The following is a 19,180-nucleotide window of genomic DNA, read 5'->3' as shown; positions in this document are numbered from 1 at the left end:
AAACAGCGATTAGGAAAAATGTAGTGTTTCAATGTGTCTGTAGCATGTGAGAGGGCCAAAATCATACATTTAAAATGTGTTCCGGGTGGGTCTGTAACCCGTGCTCTCGGCCCGCAATAAACTGACCTTCACAGAACTGCAGAGGGAACTAACACCATTTTTGTCTGATAGGTATGAGGCGGTTGTCATCGGCAACGGGCTGGCCAATCAGGTGTCCAACCCCGATGTAGATGTGGACATCACAAAGCCCGACATTGTGATTCGAAGCCAGATTGCAGTTCTCAAGGAAATGACAAGTTGGCTGAGAGCTGCGCATAGCGGCAATGATATCTCAATTGATAATGGTGAGAATGCTAAACTTGTCATTGTCTCTGAGGATATGTGCAAATATATGACTTTCTGTGTCTCGTCGCACTCAGACGAAGAAGCCAGTGGCGATGAGGAGAGCGGCAGCGGTTGCGATTCTCCATCTTGTGATATGGATCGAGACATCTATTTCTCCACTCCTCCCAATCCGGTGGATCCTCGGGTTCATCTGGTGCACAGTGAAACATCAGCTAGTGTGACCCTGCAGGGAAGCGTGGCACTGGCGCTCTGCGGGCTGGCCCTGCTGAATGCCTACTTAAGATAAAAGTATTTGGGCCATGAGATGAAGAGAATGACTGAGAATGAGGACCATGGAGTTAAATGGAAAACCGTCAGAAAGACTTTAACAAGACTGCCTACAGGACCTTGGACAGTCCACCATTGGAGGAAGTGGGGACGGGGGGGACTCTTCTTAATATTCCAATAATTTCACTTTTAATTAACTGTTTGCATGTTTCGAAGACGACAGTGTACAACAATCTGATTGTCATCCCAAGAAAGCCACCTTTCAGCACTAACTAAAACCTTAATTCCTTCTAGCTCAAATGGAGCTACACTATAGTTGTGCCTGCAGCATCAGGAAGACTATGTGCGTCTAATTTTCAGCAGTTTCTTCTCATACTACAGTGTGTGCCTTCTTTGATGGCGCCGTCTACAAAATACCACCAACATGTGGTATTGATCACGGAATAGACCTTTTTCGTCACTGGTGTCCGTCCATCCTGCAGACTTCTTCAAAAAACACTAGGTTTTAGTAGTTGTATTAGAGCAGTGATAATGAGTGTTTATTTCTGACAGTCATCTGTCACTCTGTGCGCAAACTGTGAATCTGTGCATTGATGCATGAAGCTCCAACAGCCAATATGAAATTCTGGGAATGGGGAGTCTCGACTTGTTTCTCTTAACTTAAGAGAAACAGATGAGCCTCTTTGTTCTGTGTGTTGTGTCAGGGCTGCTGCAGCATTACATCATACAGTCTTTACAAAGAGAGAAGTTACATCCTTTTTTTTTCTTCAAGGGGTGGAATCATTGCTCGCAAGAGCCCCGAGGGCTCCCTATGAGTCCAAACCTGCGCAGTTTATATCGGCTTTGAGCCTAATCACAGCCTCACTTCTGAGTTTCTCTATAGATATTTTGTAGTAAGGTCATACCTCATACATGCTCTCTGTCAGTGCAATCAAGTGATTGTGGAGTTGAAAGTGTCTTGTAGAGATGTTATCTGTGGCTGGCGCCCCGCTGAATGGAGACCAGGCCTGCCAAGGAGCTGGACTCTCCCGGTGTTATCCCTGAAGATGGCAAAGCTGACAAGTCCCAAATGTCCCCGTTTTTGTACTGTAAACTCAGTTCACGACTGAAGATCTGACTTTGTACAGTCTTACATGTTTGAAAGTAATGTGTTTCACACATTTATCGAGACAAGAGAACCAAAAGAGAGTGCTTCGATCAAAAGGAAAAGATTATTTTAATACAGGGTTTATATGTTGAAGAGGTGCTGATTTTTTATAGCTATTTTTGGTATGAAGATATATATTAGGTACTATAGTGGGTTTTGAATGCCACTCTTAGATGGTTGAAATGGCTCGTGTGCACGTTTATACATAACACATACCCATTTTCGGTATAATTGGACCACTCGTGAACCATTTAAAAAAAATTAATCCTTAAACTCACAGCAGCATAATTTCAGTTCATGGTTAATTCGAAGTTTAGTCGCAATTGCAACCAAAAAGAATGCAATGTGCAGTTGACTTTTTTGTTCGTTTGTTTGTTTGGTTGTTTTGGGGGTGGGGCAATCATACATACGTACCGTAATTGGCAACTTTTAAAGATAAAATGAATTTGATTTACTCAAATTTGTCTGTCAGGTGCTGAAAATTCACTTTGTGTCACATGTTCTTCGACCAAAAAGTACAACACAAGACTTTGTTAATTTCATTATTAGAAAGTATACTTTATCTTTTTCATTTCATCTCAACAATTGAGGTAACTTTGTACAATAACTTACGGGACGTGCATTTTCCTTGAGACTGACAGACTATCCACAATTCCCTGAAAATGACAGACTATCCATTTGTGAGCATTTGTTGTCACTTAACCATACAAAATATTTCATTCACATTTTAGGGTTTTATATATGCAATTTTCCGATTTTTTTTAAGTGGCTTTTCCAAGTACCTTGATGGACCTACAAGATCTGCCTACAGTAAAGCCTGGCAGAAAATACCGGTCACCGCCTTTTTGCCTCCTGTTCGGCTTTGAAATTGACAGATTGATTGTAAGCTCACATGAAAATGTCTTCAAAATAAGTGAGCAGTTCAGTCATGAATACTGAGAATGCATCAGTTAGGACGTCACTGTTAAAAGTCTCACTTTGAAGGAATTCCTATGCAATGAGTTTTAAAATCCTGAAGCCTTTACTTAAAATACAGAAGCCTGAGCTTCTGTAATTGAATTTGGCATGACTGCTTTAATTAGACCGACAAGGTATTTTACTAACACCTTCTTTGAGTGCTTATGCAAGTCTTTTCGCTCATCTAGAAGAGTTGCATTTGGTGACGAATACCCCTCCAAAAGAATAGAAACTTTCAGATAAAATGTTTTGGGAAAATGGATGGTAAATGTCTGTGCTTGCGGGCCGGGCAGCAGGAGCATTTTCCACCTGGCAGGAGTTGGTCCGGCTGCAGGATGATGTGTTTATGAACCACAGAGCAACTTCAGTCTCAGGACAAAGTTGAATTAGACTGGTGTTGGTAGTCTTTGATCTGTCTTCAGCCTAGGAGGAAACGGAATGGACTTAATCATCTCCGAGGAGAAATTTGTGAACAACTGAAAAGAATAAGAGCAGTGTAAATAAAGAGCAGCCATTTTAGATGTCTCTGAAAGAGGCCGTAACATTACAACAGATTTATACATGTCAGAGTATCTCCTAAATGTTATGGAAAACAAGATGAGATAGATGTTGAATTGTAAGAAAAATGTATATTAAACATTTCTTAGTCTTGTTGAAATAAAGACTGCCCATATTTAACTGATTGTGAACATCTTTGCATTTTTCACCCGGCCCGGAGATCACAAGTATAGTCATAATTAACAATGTGGAAAATAGGCAACAGATAATTCCTCAACTTTAATGCAGATCCACTTTATATATACACAGTAGAGTGAATGTATAAGCACGAGTGGTCAACATTTACTCCACAAATATTTTTGTGTGTCATGATGCCAAAAGAAATGTTTTCGTGTTTTCTGGATTTTGGATGGGAGAAATGTGCGCATCCCATCCAAAACAGTAGAGTCGGGCGACCACTAATTGTCTCTGAGAAGGTGATTGCAACCACCTCGGAATGGCCAATTGCCGCTGGGACCTGATTGGCCAGAAGCTCAGGTGAACCACCTTTAAAGGACAACCGACGTCTCTGGACAAGTTGTGGCCATAATTTGTAAAATGGTTTCAAATGACTTCTACTGAGCATATTTTACAAAGATTCCACCGCATATAGCTATATTTTACGTTTTAAGACTCACGCTGAATATTCAGGAAGTCTTGTTTTTGAGTTGGCTGTAAAAAAGACGCATTGTAGCGGTCCTTCCATCACGTCAATGTATTTTGCTGTACCTGTTTGGTCTGGGGACCTCGTGTTGCACCCAAAAGCCGCCAGGAGGCCAGAAGAGGGCGTCCAAGCGCCATATAAGGAATTTGTCAGCCTGTGGAAACGGAGGTGGCCACAGGAGGTCGCCATTTTGTGCCTCTTTATTTTTGGGTGAGAGATTTTCCCTCAATGTTGCCTCAAAATGGCAAAAATAAATTCTTTAATCGATTGCAAACATGTATGCTTTCCTCTTCAGAACTATTTGAATCATATTCATCACTGGATGAGTAACAAGAAAGCATATTCTCAGAATCTGAAACTATTGTTTGGATTCTCCAGCAATGCAAGACGTCTTGGCGTGACGTCAAGAACTGGGGGCGGGACTTTCTGAAAATGGCGAATTCGCAGCTCAATTTTTTTGCAGATTTTGGACACTTTAAGTCATTTTTATTGGTGTTTTGCATTTGAATAAAAATATCATACTGCGTGTTTTGGGTATTTTAGATGCTATAAAACGTTTTTCTGATGTCAGTTAAGAAACAAAAAAGTGACGTCGGTTGTCCTTAAGCAACAAAAAACGAGGAGCCATTTGGCAGCCGAAAGCGCCCGAATTCCTATCACAATAGAAATCCTACGGATAGGATTGAAACACCTACTGAGCCACTGGGCAGTCAAGTTGATGTCTCTCGCGGGCGCAAATTAAGGTCACAACGTCTTCCCCGATTATGCCACATTTAATATGGCAGTGACGTTTACGAACAATTACTGTACTAAGTGTTTCAAGGGGCGTGGGTCTATTTTATGTCTATTGCGAGTTTCCTCTGTGTCCGACTGAAATTCGTCCGGCGGAAGTTGGGACCTTGGCCTTGTTAGAAAAGAAATGGCGAGCGGCATAGGAAGTGAGTAATCCTTTTGGAGATTTCTGTGGGTTTTCTTTGTCTTTTAGAGCACAGGCGTTAAGAGATTATCCACCAAGATGTGTTTTTGGCTTGTTTTACGAAAAAAAATAGATGTTTCAAGTCCCCAAAGAAACGTAACATAGCGTAGCTGTTTGTGTCTCACCATAGTATTCCCCCGTAATAACAGTGCCAAGCTAACGCAGATATCGACGGTTTGTGAGCGCGCCCTTATTTTGTTTGACTCTTCTTTTTCCAATTATTCTTCCCTTTCAATCGGTCCTTGTAACTTCTGTTATTCAATTTCAATGCAATCAGCCTAATTTAAAGGGGGTGTAAACTCGTATCAATCGGGCTAGCTCCCTACAAATAAACTGGACCATGAATACATCAACTAACCCTGCATTACACGTAGTTTTTAGTTTGGGGTTGTTATATACCATGCTAAATGTTTTCGTGTATCGTCTGCTATAGTATTTTGGCGCAAATAACCAAAAATAATCGATTATGGTTCCAGTGGGTTTTTGTTTTGTTGTTTTTTACTAAGATACACGTATCCCCTGTATATGTATGCCAATCTATTCTAATTGTGCCCCATTTCAATTAAGACTAGCGTTCACTGAAAACAAAACTGCAACAAGAATGTATTCTTGCCAAAATCACATTCTTTCAGTATAGGTCAGTCAAGTAATTAGCTTGAAATGTGGCTATAAACATTACAATTCTGACCCAAATCTGTTTTTTGGAGGGTACGCCATACATTAATTGTTTTGCGTTCAGTTTTATTAATTGTCTACTTCACATTCAACGAACAACTTCACATTGATGAGTGTGTTGCTGTTAAAACAATGCCAAATTAATTATTTAGGATCTTGCACTTAAGTCTATCAACGGTCTCAATACAGGTAAAGTTTAAACCTAATAGAATACAATATTTTAGTTTTGGTCTTTTAAATGTATTATTTTCATGATTTAATTTTTTTTCCTTGAATCTGTTCTATAATCACAATGTTGTTGTTCACTCATTCCAATTTTTCCTTCAGAATTTTAGACGCATTCATATATTGGTTCATGTTATTGGTATTAGATGCTCACCTTATCTGCACTTTGTTCCAGAACATAAGATTTTCAATGTAGGGCCGACGGAGCCATGGTCAGTCAGGGAGAAACTGTGCCTGGCTTCTTCTGTTTTGAGAAGCGGTGACCAAAACTGGTAAATCAATAATTTAAAATGCCTCTACATTATTTAAAAACATAGTTTTGCATCTTATTTCACTTTGTTGGGTTGTTTTAACTTGAAATTACTTTTCAACTTTGGATACATTAAGGGTGTCTGTAAGTAGAGCCATCAAGCCTTTCTCTGAGCCCGGTCGACCACCTGACTGGTTTTCACAAAAGGTAAGAGCTGATATCATTGGATTTAATCAATTTTGAGGGATTATTTATTGATCTCATAATTTTTCAGCATTGTGCCTCACAATACTCTCAACTGCTGGAAGCCACAGAAGCCCCAAAGTCAGTACCAAAATGCACATGCACACAGACAAAATACAGAAACAATGATTTGATATTGCGTTTGCCACATTTGTAACTTGTGTTGAACGTGTCTTTTGTTCGAGGCGTAAGCGTGGTGAGAAGGGAGAGGTGGTTGAGACCATTGAAGATGTAATTGTTCGTAGACTGACAACTGAGAGGATAGAGGAGCTGAAAAAACTACTGCGAGATACCCAAGAGCAATACAGGTAACTTCAGCCTTGAAAGGAAACGTTTACATTTTATGATGCAACTTTTTCATCCCTCATCCTATCTGTGAATTCTCTCTATAGGAAGTTGAAAAAGGAAGTAGATCTGATACAGACAGGTCACATGGACCCCCAGCTGAAAGAACAGTGGGCAGAGATCACTTTGTATGATTCGTTCAACCAGTTTAATTGCTTTACTTTGTTATAGTATCCACATTATCAAAACAACACTTTTCCTTTCCGTTTCTTTCAATTTACTGCTACAGAAAGAAGAAGCAGGATGAGGAGGAGGCAGAGCAGAAGAGAAAAGCAACAGAAATGGCATATCAAGGTGAGAAAAAAGAATCCCGACTGGATTAAGAACGCTCAATAACAACAACAACAACAACAACAACAATAATAATAATACATTTAATTTCTAAGCGCCTTTCAAAACTCTCAAGGACACTTTACAGTCACAGGATTTTTTTTTTTTTGTGCGGGTGAGCAGCGGCAGCCATTAATACCCCAGATGGCCTTTGTTGCATCTGATCTTTTTATTTTCTTTTTTAATCCGGTTTAAAACCGTTATGCGAATGCCGTATTGGTTACTTTTTAGTTGTCAGCACCAACATTGCATTTCTCTTTAGAATATTTGTACCTGTTCCAAAACAAGATACTAATTGTTTTAAAGATAAAAATAAAGTTTGGTTACGACAATTATTATATGTTCTCCTTGTCTTTCAGCACGCCAGGCAATCAAAAATACACCCAAGCGTCTGCCTAGCGTCACTGTTCGGTCCCCTTTGGGGACCAGTCCCACGAGCCTGGACTCTCAGATGGACGCCTCAGCCCCACCACCACCAACGGAACCGACAGGCATTGTCTCAGATGACAGCAGCACCCACTCTGTAAGTGTACGCTTGTCTACGTATTGGATTGGATTGGATTGGATATGCCTTTATTAGTCTCACAGTGGAGAAATGTGTATTGTCAAACACAATCCATTTTCAAAGATGCTCCTCTTTGTTTGTATTTTTTACCCTGAAATGGTGATTGCTACACGTCAAGTAACCTGTTTGCAGATTGTATTGGAAACTATTCTCCCATATTAACTGAAAAACTCACTGATGATGAGCTCTTAACATAACCCCTTTGATATGCCATAATGTTTTTTTGTAGTATTTCCTGATTTATTTGATCTCTCTGAACTTAGTTGACCATTCATTTAATGTTCTGCTGCTGCTCTAGGTTCAAGGTGTAGGTTTTTTTCTCCCAGCGACTGAAGCTCCAAGCCCAGGACTTAAAGACGGAGGCATGACCCTTCTTGTAGAGGACACTTCACATAAGAGGCACCTGCCTCAGAAAGCTACACCCCCACCCTCTCCTCTCCTGTCGGAACTGCTGAAAAAAGGCAACCACATCTCGGCCAGCCCTTGCCTTGTGAGAGCCAGCGTAGCCTGTATTTTACTACGTATTCAAATTTACATGCAGCACCACAGCTAATTGCACTATGATGTATTGTCAACTGTGCGTATGGTATACACGTTTGCTCCTAAATTTACACACCCCGAGTGTATGTTAACTTAGGAGCGCAACTGTGTGAGATTTCATTTGGGTTACTTTACAGTATGAGCAGCTGACCCTTCTCTCAAAATGTTTTTTTTGTTTGTTTTTGCATCAGGATAACTATAATTGTTATCCCGTCATAGATGTTGCTGTACAAAAAATTTGGACCACAACAACAATGCCAGGGCTGTCTAATCGTCTGAACAAAGAGACAAAAAAGCATGCCTGGTCCACATTTGTTTCAATTGATTTTTTGAAAACGTCTTTGTTTGTTTTACAAAATGGAGGCCCCCTATTATCCTTTACATTTAAATCTCTTTCTGGTGCTTCAAAAAATTATTTTCCTGTTGTTCCAAAGCAGCTATCAAGTGAATGAATAAATTTTGGAATAGGCAGTGTTTCTTTTGCATGGGTATCATAATTTGAGATTAATTGCATCAGAGAATGGTTCAAGAAAGATATATTATTGAGCCTATGTTGACCACTGACATTTATTGAACAATGTGTAAAAAAACAGGAGAAACTTGATAATGGCTTGTTTTGGTGCCCTGGTTTATGACTGACGATGTTCATTTCAAGAAGATCACGTGGTTGTGCTCTTGCAGGTTACTGACAGTGAGTCTTCTGGAAGTCTTACCAATGGAATACAGACGGCTGCTGTTGTCACCACCTCACTAGCACCTGCCCATGATGTCGTGACAGGTAAATGCACTCTTAACATAAAGCAAGTTTCGCTTTGCTCTTGTTAACATTTGATTGTCACTGAAACACTGTATCATAAGCAAGATAAATGAAGGCACAATTATGAAATTTCTCAGGCAGAAATGTATGTTTTAATCTTTTGCATTATTTTTATTTCAAGCAAGTACCAGTTCTTTAGTGATTGCTGATCTAAGAGGAGGCGAGGCTCTATATTAATGTTAAACATTGGAGAAGGTCTGCGATGTACTGGTCACAGTTGTTTAATTGCCGGTTTTAATGTGTGCTTTCTAATTTTTGTTTGTAGTGGGGGAAGTTGAAGCTGCGGTGAAGGCAGAGCTGGGTGAAGAGGCGGGATTAGTAGAAGAAGACCTTGTTGCCGTCTCTTACATGGGAGATGAACTAGATCTGGAAACCGTAGGCGACATCATCGCCATCATTGAAGAAAAGGTACATACTGGGGCTGGGGATACGGTTTTCTTTTATGTAAATAGGGTGGTCTTCAATTCTTTTGTGTACCCCAAAAAATTGATTTTCAAAACCAATTGTAATGATGTTGGAACTTTGTATTAATAAAAACACAATGCAATGATTTTCAAATCACCTTCAACTTAAATAAACGACAATGACAAGATCTTTAATGTTCGAACCATTAAACTTTATTACCATTGGCATATAATCATTAACTTTGAATTTTATGGCTGCAACACATTCCATAAAATTTGGAACATGTGGCAAAAAACACTGAAGATGTTCATCAACCAACTCTGAATGTACTTGAATTTAGATCCCTCGGGCGGCACTGCATTAAAAAAAACAACGTAAAGAAGAACATATGACCACGTAGGCTTATAAGCGCTTTAGAAAGGCAATGTCAGAAGACACATTTGGGCATGACATCCATACATGCATCTTAAAACCGTCCTATGCAAAGCAAAAGCCATATATTAACAACACCCATCAATGCCGCTAGGCTCTCTGGGCACAATCATATCTGAGATGGACTAATTCAAAGTGAAGTTGAAATAAAGCGTTCATTCATTTGTGTTTCTTTTTATTTAATCCAACAGAAACAATGTTGGAACAACTGGTTTCTGAGGCTGGAATGATTTAATTCAATGTCCATTTATTTTAACTGAGAGTTGCTTTGGCTTGTAAACATTTAGGGTTATAATTGTTCTTGGAACAAATTTAGGTCACAAACCCAGATTCCACTGGAGACTATGTTGGGAATTTTGGCTTCTCACTGGCATGATTTGTTTTGTACCCTTTTTTTTTTGGGTGAAATGCTCTTCCTGACATAAACCACGCAGTAGCTACGGATTTAGCAGAAATGGAACCGCCTGCACAAACGGCTGCAGAATGTTATCGCTGCGTTACCAGTACTGTATAGAAGACCGCTAATTTGATAAAGCTTAATGGGAAGTCATGCATGCTCTGCTTCCTAGGTGGATGATTCAGTGGAGGCTTTGGATGCAGCTGCAGTGGAAGCAGCACTGTCTCTGTGTGAAGAGGCTGTCTCAGAAGGACACGCCCTGCCGGGTCCCTGGGAAACTCAGGAACTAAAGGAATCAGATTCAACATCTGTTGCCCAAGACTTTGAGCCCACACAGGAGGCTTGCGATGAAGCCGCATTGTCTGCCCCCACTCCCGTCAGCCCTCATAGCCAAAATCAACCCGACACTACAAGGACAGAGGAGCAGGTCAAAGAAAACTGTGAGCCAGCTGTGACTGAAAGTGACGCCACTTTGTGTGGCACCTCTGAGTATGTTACTGCTGGAGGTGACGTTACAGAAGAAAGCAACGAAGGGAAGGTGGACACAAATCTTGTCGTGAAGAGTGAAGTGGAGGAGTGGAACCAGCCCGAGGTGAACCCACCATGCCTAGGTGACCCCACAAACACACACATGATGTGCCTGTTAAAAGATGATAATAACAATCATTTACGGCCCTTAGATTCGGAGGACAGCTGTGTATCTGGCAGAGAGTCCAAGGTAATAGGCCTCAACACGATTAGAGATTTGAAGATTCTTCTCAATGTTTTGCCATTGACCTAATTGCTGCATGTTCTTTAAATCAGGAGGTGAAAGATGAAGAAGCGGGAAGCGAGTGTGATCCAGAAGAAAGAATGGAGCTGAAAGAGGAGTGCGGAGAGGGGGAAGGTGCTTATTTGTCAGAAGTGGAGCGAGCAGCCAGCGAGAGTGAAGATGGTTATGGGCTACCTTCTCAGCGCTACACAGCCGATTCACTGGCCAGCAGCCCTGCCTCGTCCTCCCAGCTGTGAGTATCCATCCACCTGCTCATGTCAGACTTTTTTTCCTCGTTTGGATTCCATTCCCCACACTCTGTTCCAACCAGTTCGACATGTGGTGAAGATCAAGAGGCTGTGCAGGCCCAGAAAATTTGGAAGAAAGCCATAATGCTGGTCTGGAGAGCTGCGGCGAACCACAGGTGTAGATCTACAACTTTGCCTCCGCTGACAAAACCAATCAACGCTTTTCTGCCGCCATCGTTTTGCACAGTTCGACTGCCACAACTTAACCTCAATTTGTTCAACTTGTTTCGATCAGATATGCCAGTGTCTTCTTGCAGCCTGTATCAGACGACATCGCTCCTGGTTACCACAGCATTGTACACAGGTGAGATCACGGAAATTCATTTGAACAGCTGGGCTTTCCAAATATTAACTCAATCGCTGCCAGACAATGTCAAAACTGAGTCCACTCCAGTGCCAGGGTTTTTGTCCTTTCACTCAAATTGCAGGACCCACAGAATATTGATTTTTAGGACCACATAAACATTAAATTCCGCGTAAGAAACCTGAGACTCTCTTCTTTCATCAGAAAATAAGTTAATTCCTAAGTGATATGGATCTTGAGTTATCTGACCTTGAAAAATTGGTGCGGCTGTAAAAAATACAATACAGGACATACATATTGATTTATATAGAGCTGTAACACAGCGCTAACATGGACAAAAGACAAATGCTGCCCCCTCATGGAAAAAAAACATTACCACAGGTCTGACCAGCTCTTTATCAGCACCCCTGCAAGACAAACCAAAGCCCAAACAATTTCAGATTTGAACAAGTTCATAGCTCTCTCACACTTTTCAATTCCCGAATAAATTTGAGAATGGCAGCGAATGAGTTAACATGTACACCTTGACTTGTGACTGCTTCAATTTAGGAGATTTTTACGTTACAAAGTCTTGGCTCGGTTCAAACGTTCGCTTTGTTCTATTTGCAATCAGACTTTTTATTTTTGATTTTGAGCATCTTCATCTTTATTTAGTTCATAGAGTTGCTTGTTCTGTAGCCACAAGGGGACACAAGCCCTTGTCTTATTGTGCTGGTCCCATGCCCAGATAAATACAGAGGGTTGTGTCAGGAAGGGCATGTGGCATAAAAGCTTGGCCAAAACAAACATGCGAATCAAACCTCTGAAGATGGAGGTCACTGATTCGCTGTGCGACCCCTGAAGGGAAAAGCAGAAAAGAACTGTATTTATTTTTTTAAATGAAAGTTAGTTTAAGAAAAAAACAAGATAATAACATACCTTCCTAACTCATCCTGTCACAGACCAATGGACCTATCTGCAATTAAGAAGAATATCGAATCCGGTGTGATCCGTACAACAGCAGAATTCCAGCGGGACATCATGCTGATGTTTCAGAATGCTGTCATGTACAACTCGTCAGACCACGACGTCTACCACATGGCCCTGGAGATGCAACGTGACGTCCTGGAGCACGTCCAGCAGTTCCTGGCCACGCAGCTCATCATGCAGACCTCAGAGAGCGCCATCTCCGCCAAGAGCCTCCGTGGCAGGGAAGGAAATCGCAAACCAGGCGAGCCAGCTGATAAGGTGTGTTGAACAACTTAAATATGACCAAATTACACAACTGGTTCCACACATTTGTTTGTTTGGAGTGGAACGCTATATTTGTTCAGGTCTATCAAAAATCAGATGTTTCGAATTGAATAAATAACCAAATAGCAAGAATTTATACAAGAATGCTTTGATAGTTTTATTAGGTGACTTATAGTTTGCAATTAACACGATAAAAATAGTCGTATCTACTAATTCCCTCAATCACAGCGTCGCTACCATTTTATCAGCAGGCAGTTGTGTTCTGGCAGTGCAGCCTACCTTGCTAATGTCTTGCGCGTGCGGTCCAAAACAGCATTGATGGAGTTATCCAGGCTGACGAAAGAAGAAACACTGCCAGCGCGCCACAGCCACGTTCGTAACAAGAAAAAAGCAGTGTTTATGCGGTCTGACAATCAATTTCATCCATCCATCCATTTTCATCACGGCTTACCCTGCATAGGACTGTGGGAGGGTGCTGGAGCCTATCCCATCTTATTTGAGCGAAAGGTGGACTATACCCTGAACTGTTCGCCAGGCATTTCCAGGGCCCATATGGGGACAATCAACCATTCACACCCACGCACTGCCACTGTGGGGTAACCGATCCCACGCTGCCTGCTCACACGTCAGGCAAGTGGATGATGGTCTACTTCACGACATGACACTTGGCAATTTAAGGCCGCTTACTTCGGCATTTAAATCACCATATTTTGTATTACGGCAGTCAGATTTGGAGGTGTTGAGTACATGTTGCTATGCATGATATTCATTGATATTGCTCTCTCAGTATATTAAACATGTTCAAACATGTTTGGATCGTTTTAAAAGTGGGCTTTTAAAGACCTTGTGGAAAAAGTCCAGTTAATGCTATAACAACACGACGAGGGCAGATTGCACTTATTGAGGGGTTGTTCTGAAACGCAATCAATGGAGGGGATTTTCTGTAGATTGCTTTGATCGTTGCTATGTTACTCATTGGACCGCTTGCTTGAGTTAGCATGCCCAAGGTTTTGGAAAATGGACACATGGCTGAAGGGGTTCCAGATTATGGAATCAGATATGGGGAGCTGTGTAATATTTGTTGATATTCCAACTAAATACAAATCTCAAACACCACACATTATGAATATAACACTGCTTCATTTGGTAAGAATGACTGCATCTACATCTTTGCCTTGCATTGTTCATAGAAATTCACTGCGCAACTTGTTGTGAGTCTCTGCCACAGATATTTCTATGGTTAACAATCATCAGCAGTCTATTGGCAGTTCTTTTCCAGCCAAAGTGTGGTATTGCAATCAGCAGCACATTAGGAAAAGGAATGATGTGCCATTTTCTGTTGTCTGACCGTTAAATTTCATATTCTTATGAAAATATAGACACTCAGCCCACATGGGAGAGCTGAGGAATTGTCTTTATGCGCCTGACTATCTCCGGTGATTGAAATAACGTCTGCCCGGAGGCCTGGGGCATACAACTTTTACGTCGGGCGTACAACTTTCAAAACGTCTCGGCCCGGGTGGCCGACAACTTCTTTGAGAGATTTTTTATTTTTTTTTTTTTTCAAATCAAACCTTTGTTTTATTCTAAAAAGCAAACCGCTACAAGCAAACCGCTACAAGCAAACCGCTGCAAGCAAACCGCTACAAGCAAACCACTACAAGCCACATGGACTCCTCTTTCTAAGCGGCTTTCAAAACTTTCAAGTACACTTTTCAGTCAAGGTATAGTCCGAAGCATGAAACAGGCTTCTGATTGGCTGCCGTGCACAGTATGCAAATTGCCAAACAAACGCTCGTTTGGCAACAAATTGCTAAACGAACGTTCGTTTGGCAATTTGCTAAGAAAGAGGAGTCCACGTGGCTTTGAGCACACAACGCAACGCAAACATTGCATTGTGCACCATGACGACAAACGACAACTGGAGCAGACTCTTCAGCAGGGGCTTTTTACCATAACTTAAGCAAGGGAGCATTTGTGGTAGGTACTTCCTTAATTAAAAAAAATCCTTTATACTTCGCAACAATGTTTTTGTTTTGTTTGTTTGTTTTTTTTTTTTTTTTGCGATTACTCGTCTTATTGTGTTTCAAGCTGTGAAAAATGGGGCAGGCAACTTTTCAGAGTTGTCTGCCCGGGTGTCCGCTAACTTTTTGTCATGACTTTCAGACACTGATATCTCCCAGCTCACCCAGTTACAATAATATAAGGTGGCAATCCTTTAGTTAATCATTTCTAACAAAACATTTTACTGCATGAGGGTGAACTTCTTTTCTTACGTCTGTGTTTTTGGAAGGATGTTTAAAACTTTTTGGCATATTTAGTAGCTTTTTAAAAAAAGTTTAAAAAACAATGTGGGACATTTTGCTTTCACGTGAAATGTCAGGACAAGCCTAAAGAGCATTCAAGCCTTGAAGGGTTAACTTATTGTGACATTCTCTAAGCCTTTGAATGTGCATGTCATACTGTTAAATATTTCAGTACATTTTGCAAAGGTTGACATTCTCATGAGGAACGGCAAAATTCCCAATAGTCATTTGATTGTTGACAGCATGGGACGTTGTTGTCAAGCTGTATTAGATGATCAAGGCGCATGATGTGTTATTTAGGTGTTTCATTTTTTAAACGACAACCACCCACAAAATCTCTGTCACGCACACACACACCCCCAAAAAGTGACGCTTATTCAGCCATTTTTAACATCGCAAATCCTTTGCAACACCTTAAATTGATCAATCATTTGTAAATACATACACGTGCGGACGATTAATAGTATAGAAAGAGTGGGTAGGAAATGTCAAATTTTGACAAAGGAGGTTCTGTGACAGTCTTTGTAAAATGATTGATACATTGTATTCTGGTGTCAAATCCTACCAAAGTATCTGCTTAAATTGTGTAGGATTGCGTCTCTTTTATTATTATTATTATTTTGGTAACCTTTTATTCTTATGTGTTTCGTTAGGCGCTTGCTAACCCATTTGATGGACACTTGAATGATAGTCTCTTTCTCACACGTGTGTGTGCCCGTGAGTGTGTATGTGTGTGTTCTCTCCTTCTTACTCCAATGTGTGTCCTTCTGCAGGACATGGTCCCAATGGCCTCTCCTGCTTTTCTTCTCTCTCTCTTTGTAAGTATGCAGGTTATTGATCAGATCTCACCTGCGGCAGGCCGCGGTCACATTCCCGCCCGCGTTTTGACCATTGCAATCACCTCATCACTTCAGTCGTGTCCTCTTTTCAGTTTGACATTTCTTGCATGATACAAGTGCATTAAGCCATACCATTACAAGACGCTTAAGGTTTGCCAGAGGGTGTTAAGATAAGATAAGAAAGCCTTTAATAGTCCCACAATGGGGATATTTATCATCCAGAGCAGCAAAATTGAAAAAGGGGAGGCGGTTGAGAAAAAAAGTCTTCATTTCCGTCATTTTACACAAAACGAGGACTTTATTTCACTTTGACAGTGCAGAAAAATGCACCCAAAAAATAAGTTGTGATGCTGGTGACTGGTTTCGGATGCAACATTATAGACATTATAGGCAATAATGTCAATCATTGTTTTCCAAAGTAAAAGCAGAGGTTTGCAAATGAATTATTTTGATGCAAAGCTCAGGATGAAGGACATTTGAGAATTTAAAGTCCAAGCACATGGGAAATTTCACACTAAACAAGGTCTCAACACTATTTGTCGATCATCGAAATCGTTATTGGTTACGCTGATAATCGGTTGTCACTTTTTATTGTCCCACCTGAGCATTTGAACTGTTGGAAAGGCAGAAGATTTGAGCTGCAGTTAGTCACTGCTCAACCAATACAACTACTTATTGAAACTCAACTGTCCTCATGGTGTTTACTTTGTGAGGTCTACTCATAGATGGTTTTATTTGAATACGATGTAATAATGGCTGTCACTGTGGTTTACATGGGACAATTAAAAATTTTGGTTCGGACTTTAGCAATTATCATGGAAGTTTGATTTGCTTTCGCGGGCCGAATAAAATGATGTGGAAGGCCAGATTTGGCCCCCGGGCATTGACTTTGACACCTGTGCTCAAAAACATTGTAAAAATAACAGCTAATGTCATTCTTTTCCAACAACACATGAAAACTGCTGACTTTGTATTGATTTATAATTCAATTTCAGCGGTAGAATTGAATGATCTGTTTCACTGGAAAATTGTTGCTGATATCAGAAGCGGAGGCTAGCATCACGAGATGTTGAAAGCAAAAAAAAAAGGAAAATTATTTTCAGAAGTTGACATGATTGTTAGCGCAGTCGTTTGCAACAATGCTAAACGACATTGTGTGTGGCCAACCACAAACACTCCCCTGAAACCTGAAAGTTCCATCTTTGAACACACACACACACACTTGAAGTTCGTCATATTGTTTCGTTCAAGTGTTTCTCATCAGCCAGCGCACTGACAGTGCTTCTTTCATGTCTGTTTTTTTCCCTCGTCTGCATGCTCTGTAATTCTTTTCTTCCCCTGAGTTGGATTTTCAATTGCTCATTGTTTGATTCTGATCTCATCTGAGGAGGAAGACCCCAAACCCCCCCCCCCCCCCCCCACACACACACACACACACACACACACACACTTCATACCCCTCCGAGGTGGACCTTACTTACCTCCCCTCACTCATTCTGTTCAGTTGATCTTGGACTTTTTCTACCTAAACGTTAATGCTCCTTCTCGCCCCCCCAACCCCCCCTTCTTTCCATTTGCCTCCTCCATCTCCCCCCTCCCGACACCCCACTCCTTTTTTCCTACACTACAGGATGGCGGCACCAGGGGTCGCCGCAGTGCAATGGAGGCTGACCTGAAAATGAAGAAATAGACTTGAGCAAGACATGGCAACCAAGAAGGAAATCTGTGGCTTTGGTCTCGTAGTTCAGTTGAAAAAAGGTGTTCAGTGCGTGGGCCTATCGTGGATTAGCACCTGTGCAAGTGCATTTCTTCTATTCTGTAGATGAGCGTACGGTTTGTGCAGATGTGTCAATCAATGTCTTTCCATAGAGCGGCATCTTTTTTTTTCTTTTTACCTTCTGAAATTGGAAGAATTTTCCTGCTCTCCAATCACTTTTTTCCCACCTGTTGACTTGCATTTTATTGGCGGTATTGAATCAAATGTGTTGAGCTTTTCTCCGTGCCCTGTTTTTTTCAGTATTGTATTTTTTTATACGTTTAATGGGAAATCAGGGCTTTTGAGTTGCTAATTGGAAGTTGTCCATTGTGGCAAAATTTTAATAACCAGCAATTGGTACTGTTAGGTGGCAATGCTTTTTTTTGTTCACTCCCATTCTCTTCTGGGACAGTGAATGCACCACCACTGTTTCAAGATGAAGGACGTGTCTTCGAGATATGGTGGTGTTAACGATACTCGGTGAAGCATCAGCTGTAAATAGGGCTAAACAATTTTGAAGAAATGAATCTGTATTACGGATAAATGATCACATTTATAAAACATCTTAATTTTATAGGTCAAGCTTATGCAAAATTACCACCATAACAACAAATATGAAAGTCGACTTGCAGTCCTTAAAGTGTCAGCTAAATCTTCACACACAGCTGTGGCATGAAAACACAATAAATTAGTGGTTACATATAAGAATATGTAACCACGTGGACGCCATGTATTGGGCAATAAATCTTGGCACTGAAAATTGAAAATATACATACATATTACAAAAAAAATTATGCTGCTTTTTTGTTGTTTATTCCGAAATTTCCGCTTTTGCATTTTGAAAATCACATTCAACAACACCGATTTGAATTGGATTAATTGCTCAGTCCCAACTGTAACGATGCCAAGACATTTTTCAACGACGTAAAGGAAAGCGAGTCGAGCCCAGAGATGCCTCCCCAGTTAGAAGTCAAGAAATTTGTCAAACCTTGTTGGAGGAGTAACCGAAAGCAGAGTGAAGTTGTGTCAAGCCAGTTTTGATGTATTAGTCGCTTAAAATGTTGCCAGAATGTGTGGCGTAATCCAAGACAGCGTGTGTAATGTGTTCTAGATTAAAGCAAAAAAAAAAAAAACGTTTTGTCCCCACGTGATGGACCATTTACAATTTTGTTTTTGGGTCGCAGATCCATATATCATATGTTTTGTTGTACATTTGTTAAATAAAAGATTTGTTTTCAACTATGATATTGTCCTTATTGCTGTTCTCTTGAAAAACAGGAGTGACTCTCAAACAGTGCTTATGCATATCCCCGGGGTGGTATTTTTCTTGCGGGGGTGCCAATAAAGCGCCGGCCAGACCTTTGCGTGTTTTTTGCCCACAAGGGGGAAGCATTTCCCATTTTTCCATGCTAGTGCTTTGTTCCTGCTTCAGCTGTTAAAGCGCTATATAAACCAATATGTATGTATTGCATTGCATTTTGGTCACCCGCCCCCATTTCAAGTTGCTACAACTCCAGACCCATATCATTGAAGATTTTTTTCTTCAATGATATGAAGAACTTTTTT

The 19,180-nt window shown here is 40.8% G+C and overlaps 2 protein-coding genes across 6 annotated transcripts in view; both read left to right on the top strand.

Annotated features, from left to right (window-relative positions):
- Nucleotides 1-3,394, top strand: part of gpc4 (glypican 4) — a 30,524-nt gene extending 27,130 nt beyond the window's left edge. For 2 of the 3 annotated variants that reach the window (XM_088989527.1, XM_088989526.1), the window contains 2 exons: nt 172-344; nt 420-3,394. In XM_088989527.1, the coding sequence (XP_088845653.1) occupies nt 172-344; nt 420-631 (385 nt within the window). In that variant the 3' untranslated portion in view covers nt 632-3,394. Of the gene's footprint in view, nt 1-171 lie in introns of all 3 variants that reach the window. The other variant, XM_088989525.1, reaches the window with a different exon arrangement.
- Nucleotides 3,395-4,730: 1,336 nt separating this feature from the next.
- On the top strand, nt 4,731-18,856 carry brd8b (bromodomain containing 8b). Of its 3 annotated transcripts, XM_088989521.1 has the most exons (19): nt 4,731-4,855; nt 5,969-6,065; nt 6,181-6,250; nt 6,318-6,367; nt 6,472-6,594; nt 6,679-6,759; nt 6,861-6,925; nt 7,321-7,484; nt 7,825-8,016; nt 8,748-8,844; nt 9,149-9,291; nt 10,290-10,728; nt 10,798-10,835; nt 10,922-11,121; nt 11,200-11,292; nt 11,412-11,480; nt 12,422-12,707; nt 15,793-15,837; nt 17,489-18,856. In XM_088989521.1, exons 1-19 carry the CDS (start codon nt 4,837-4,839, stop codon nt 17,546-17,548), a joined length of 2,331 nt encoding a protein of 776 aa, XP_088845647.1. In that variant the 5' UTR covers nt 4,731-4,836; the 3' UTR covers nt 17,549-18,856. The 3 variants fall into 3 exon arrangements, with proteins under 3 accessions (XP_088845647.1, XP_088845650.1, XP_088845649.1); XM_088989524.1 differs by lacking the exons at nt 15,793-15,837; nt 17,489-18,856 and adding an exon at nt 13,027-15,784 and having other exon boundaries at nt 4,732-4,855; XM_088989523.1 differs by lacking the exon at nt 15,793-15,837 and having other exon boundaries at nt 4,734-4,855.
- The last annotated feature ends 324 nt before the right edge of the window (nt 18,857-19,180 follow it).

This window comes from Hippocampus bargibanti, linkage group LG02, assembly GCF_051943395.1.
Source record: "Hippocampus bargibanti isolate YZ-2025 linkage group LG02, ASM5194339v1, whole genome shotgun sequence".
NCBI classification, from domain to species: Eukaryota; Metazoa; Chordata; class Actinopteri; order Syngnathiformes; family Syngnathidae; genus Hippocampus; species Hippocampus bargibanti.
This window is presented reverse-complemented; position numbering and strand designations above follow the sequence as displayed.

Coding starts and splice junctions, on each gene's coding strand:
- brd8b (XM_088989521.1), top strand. Junction 6,760..6,860: donor CAGTGGGCAGAGATCACTTT/GTATGATTCGTT, acceptor TTACTGCTACAG/AAAGAAGAAGCAGGATGAGG. Junction 15,838..17,488: donor CTTTTCTTCTCTCTCTCTTT/GTAAGTATGCAG, acceptor CCTACACTACAG/GATGGCGGCACCAGGGGTCG.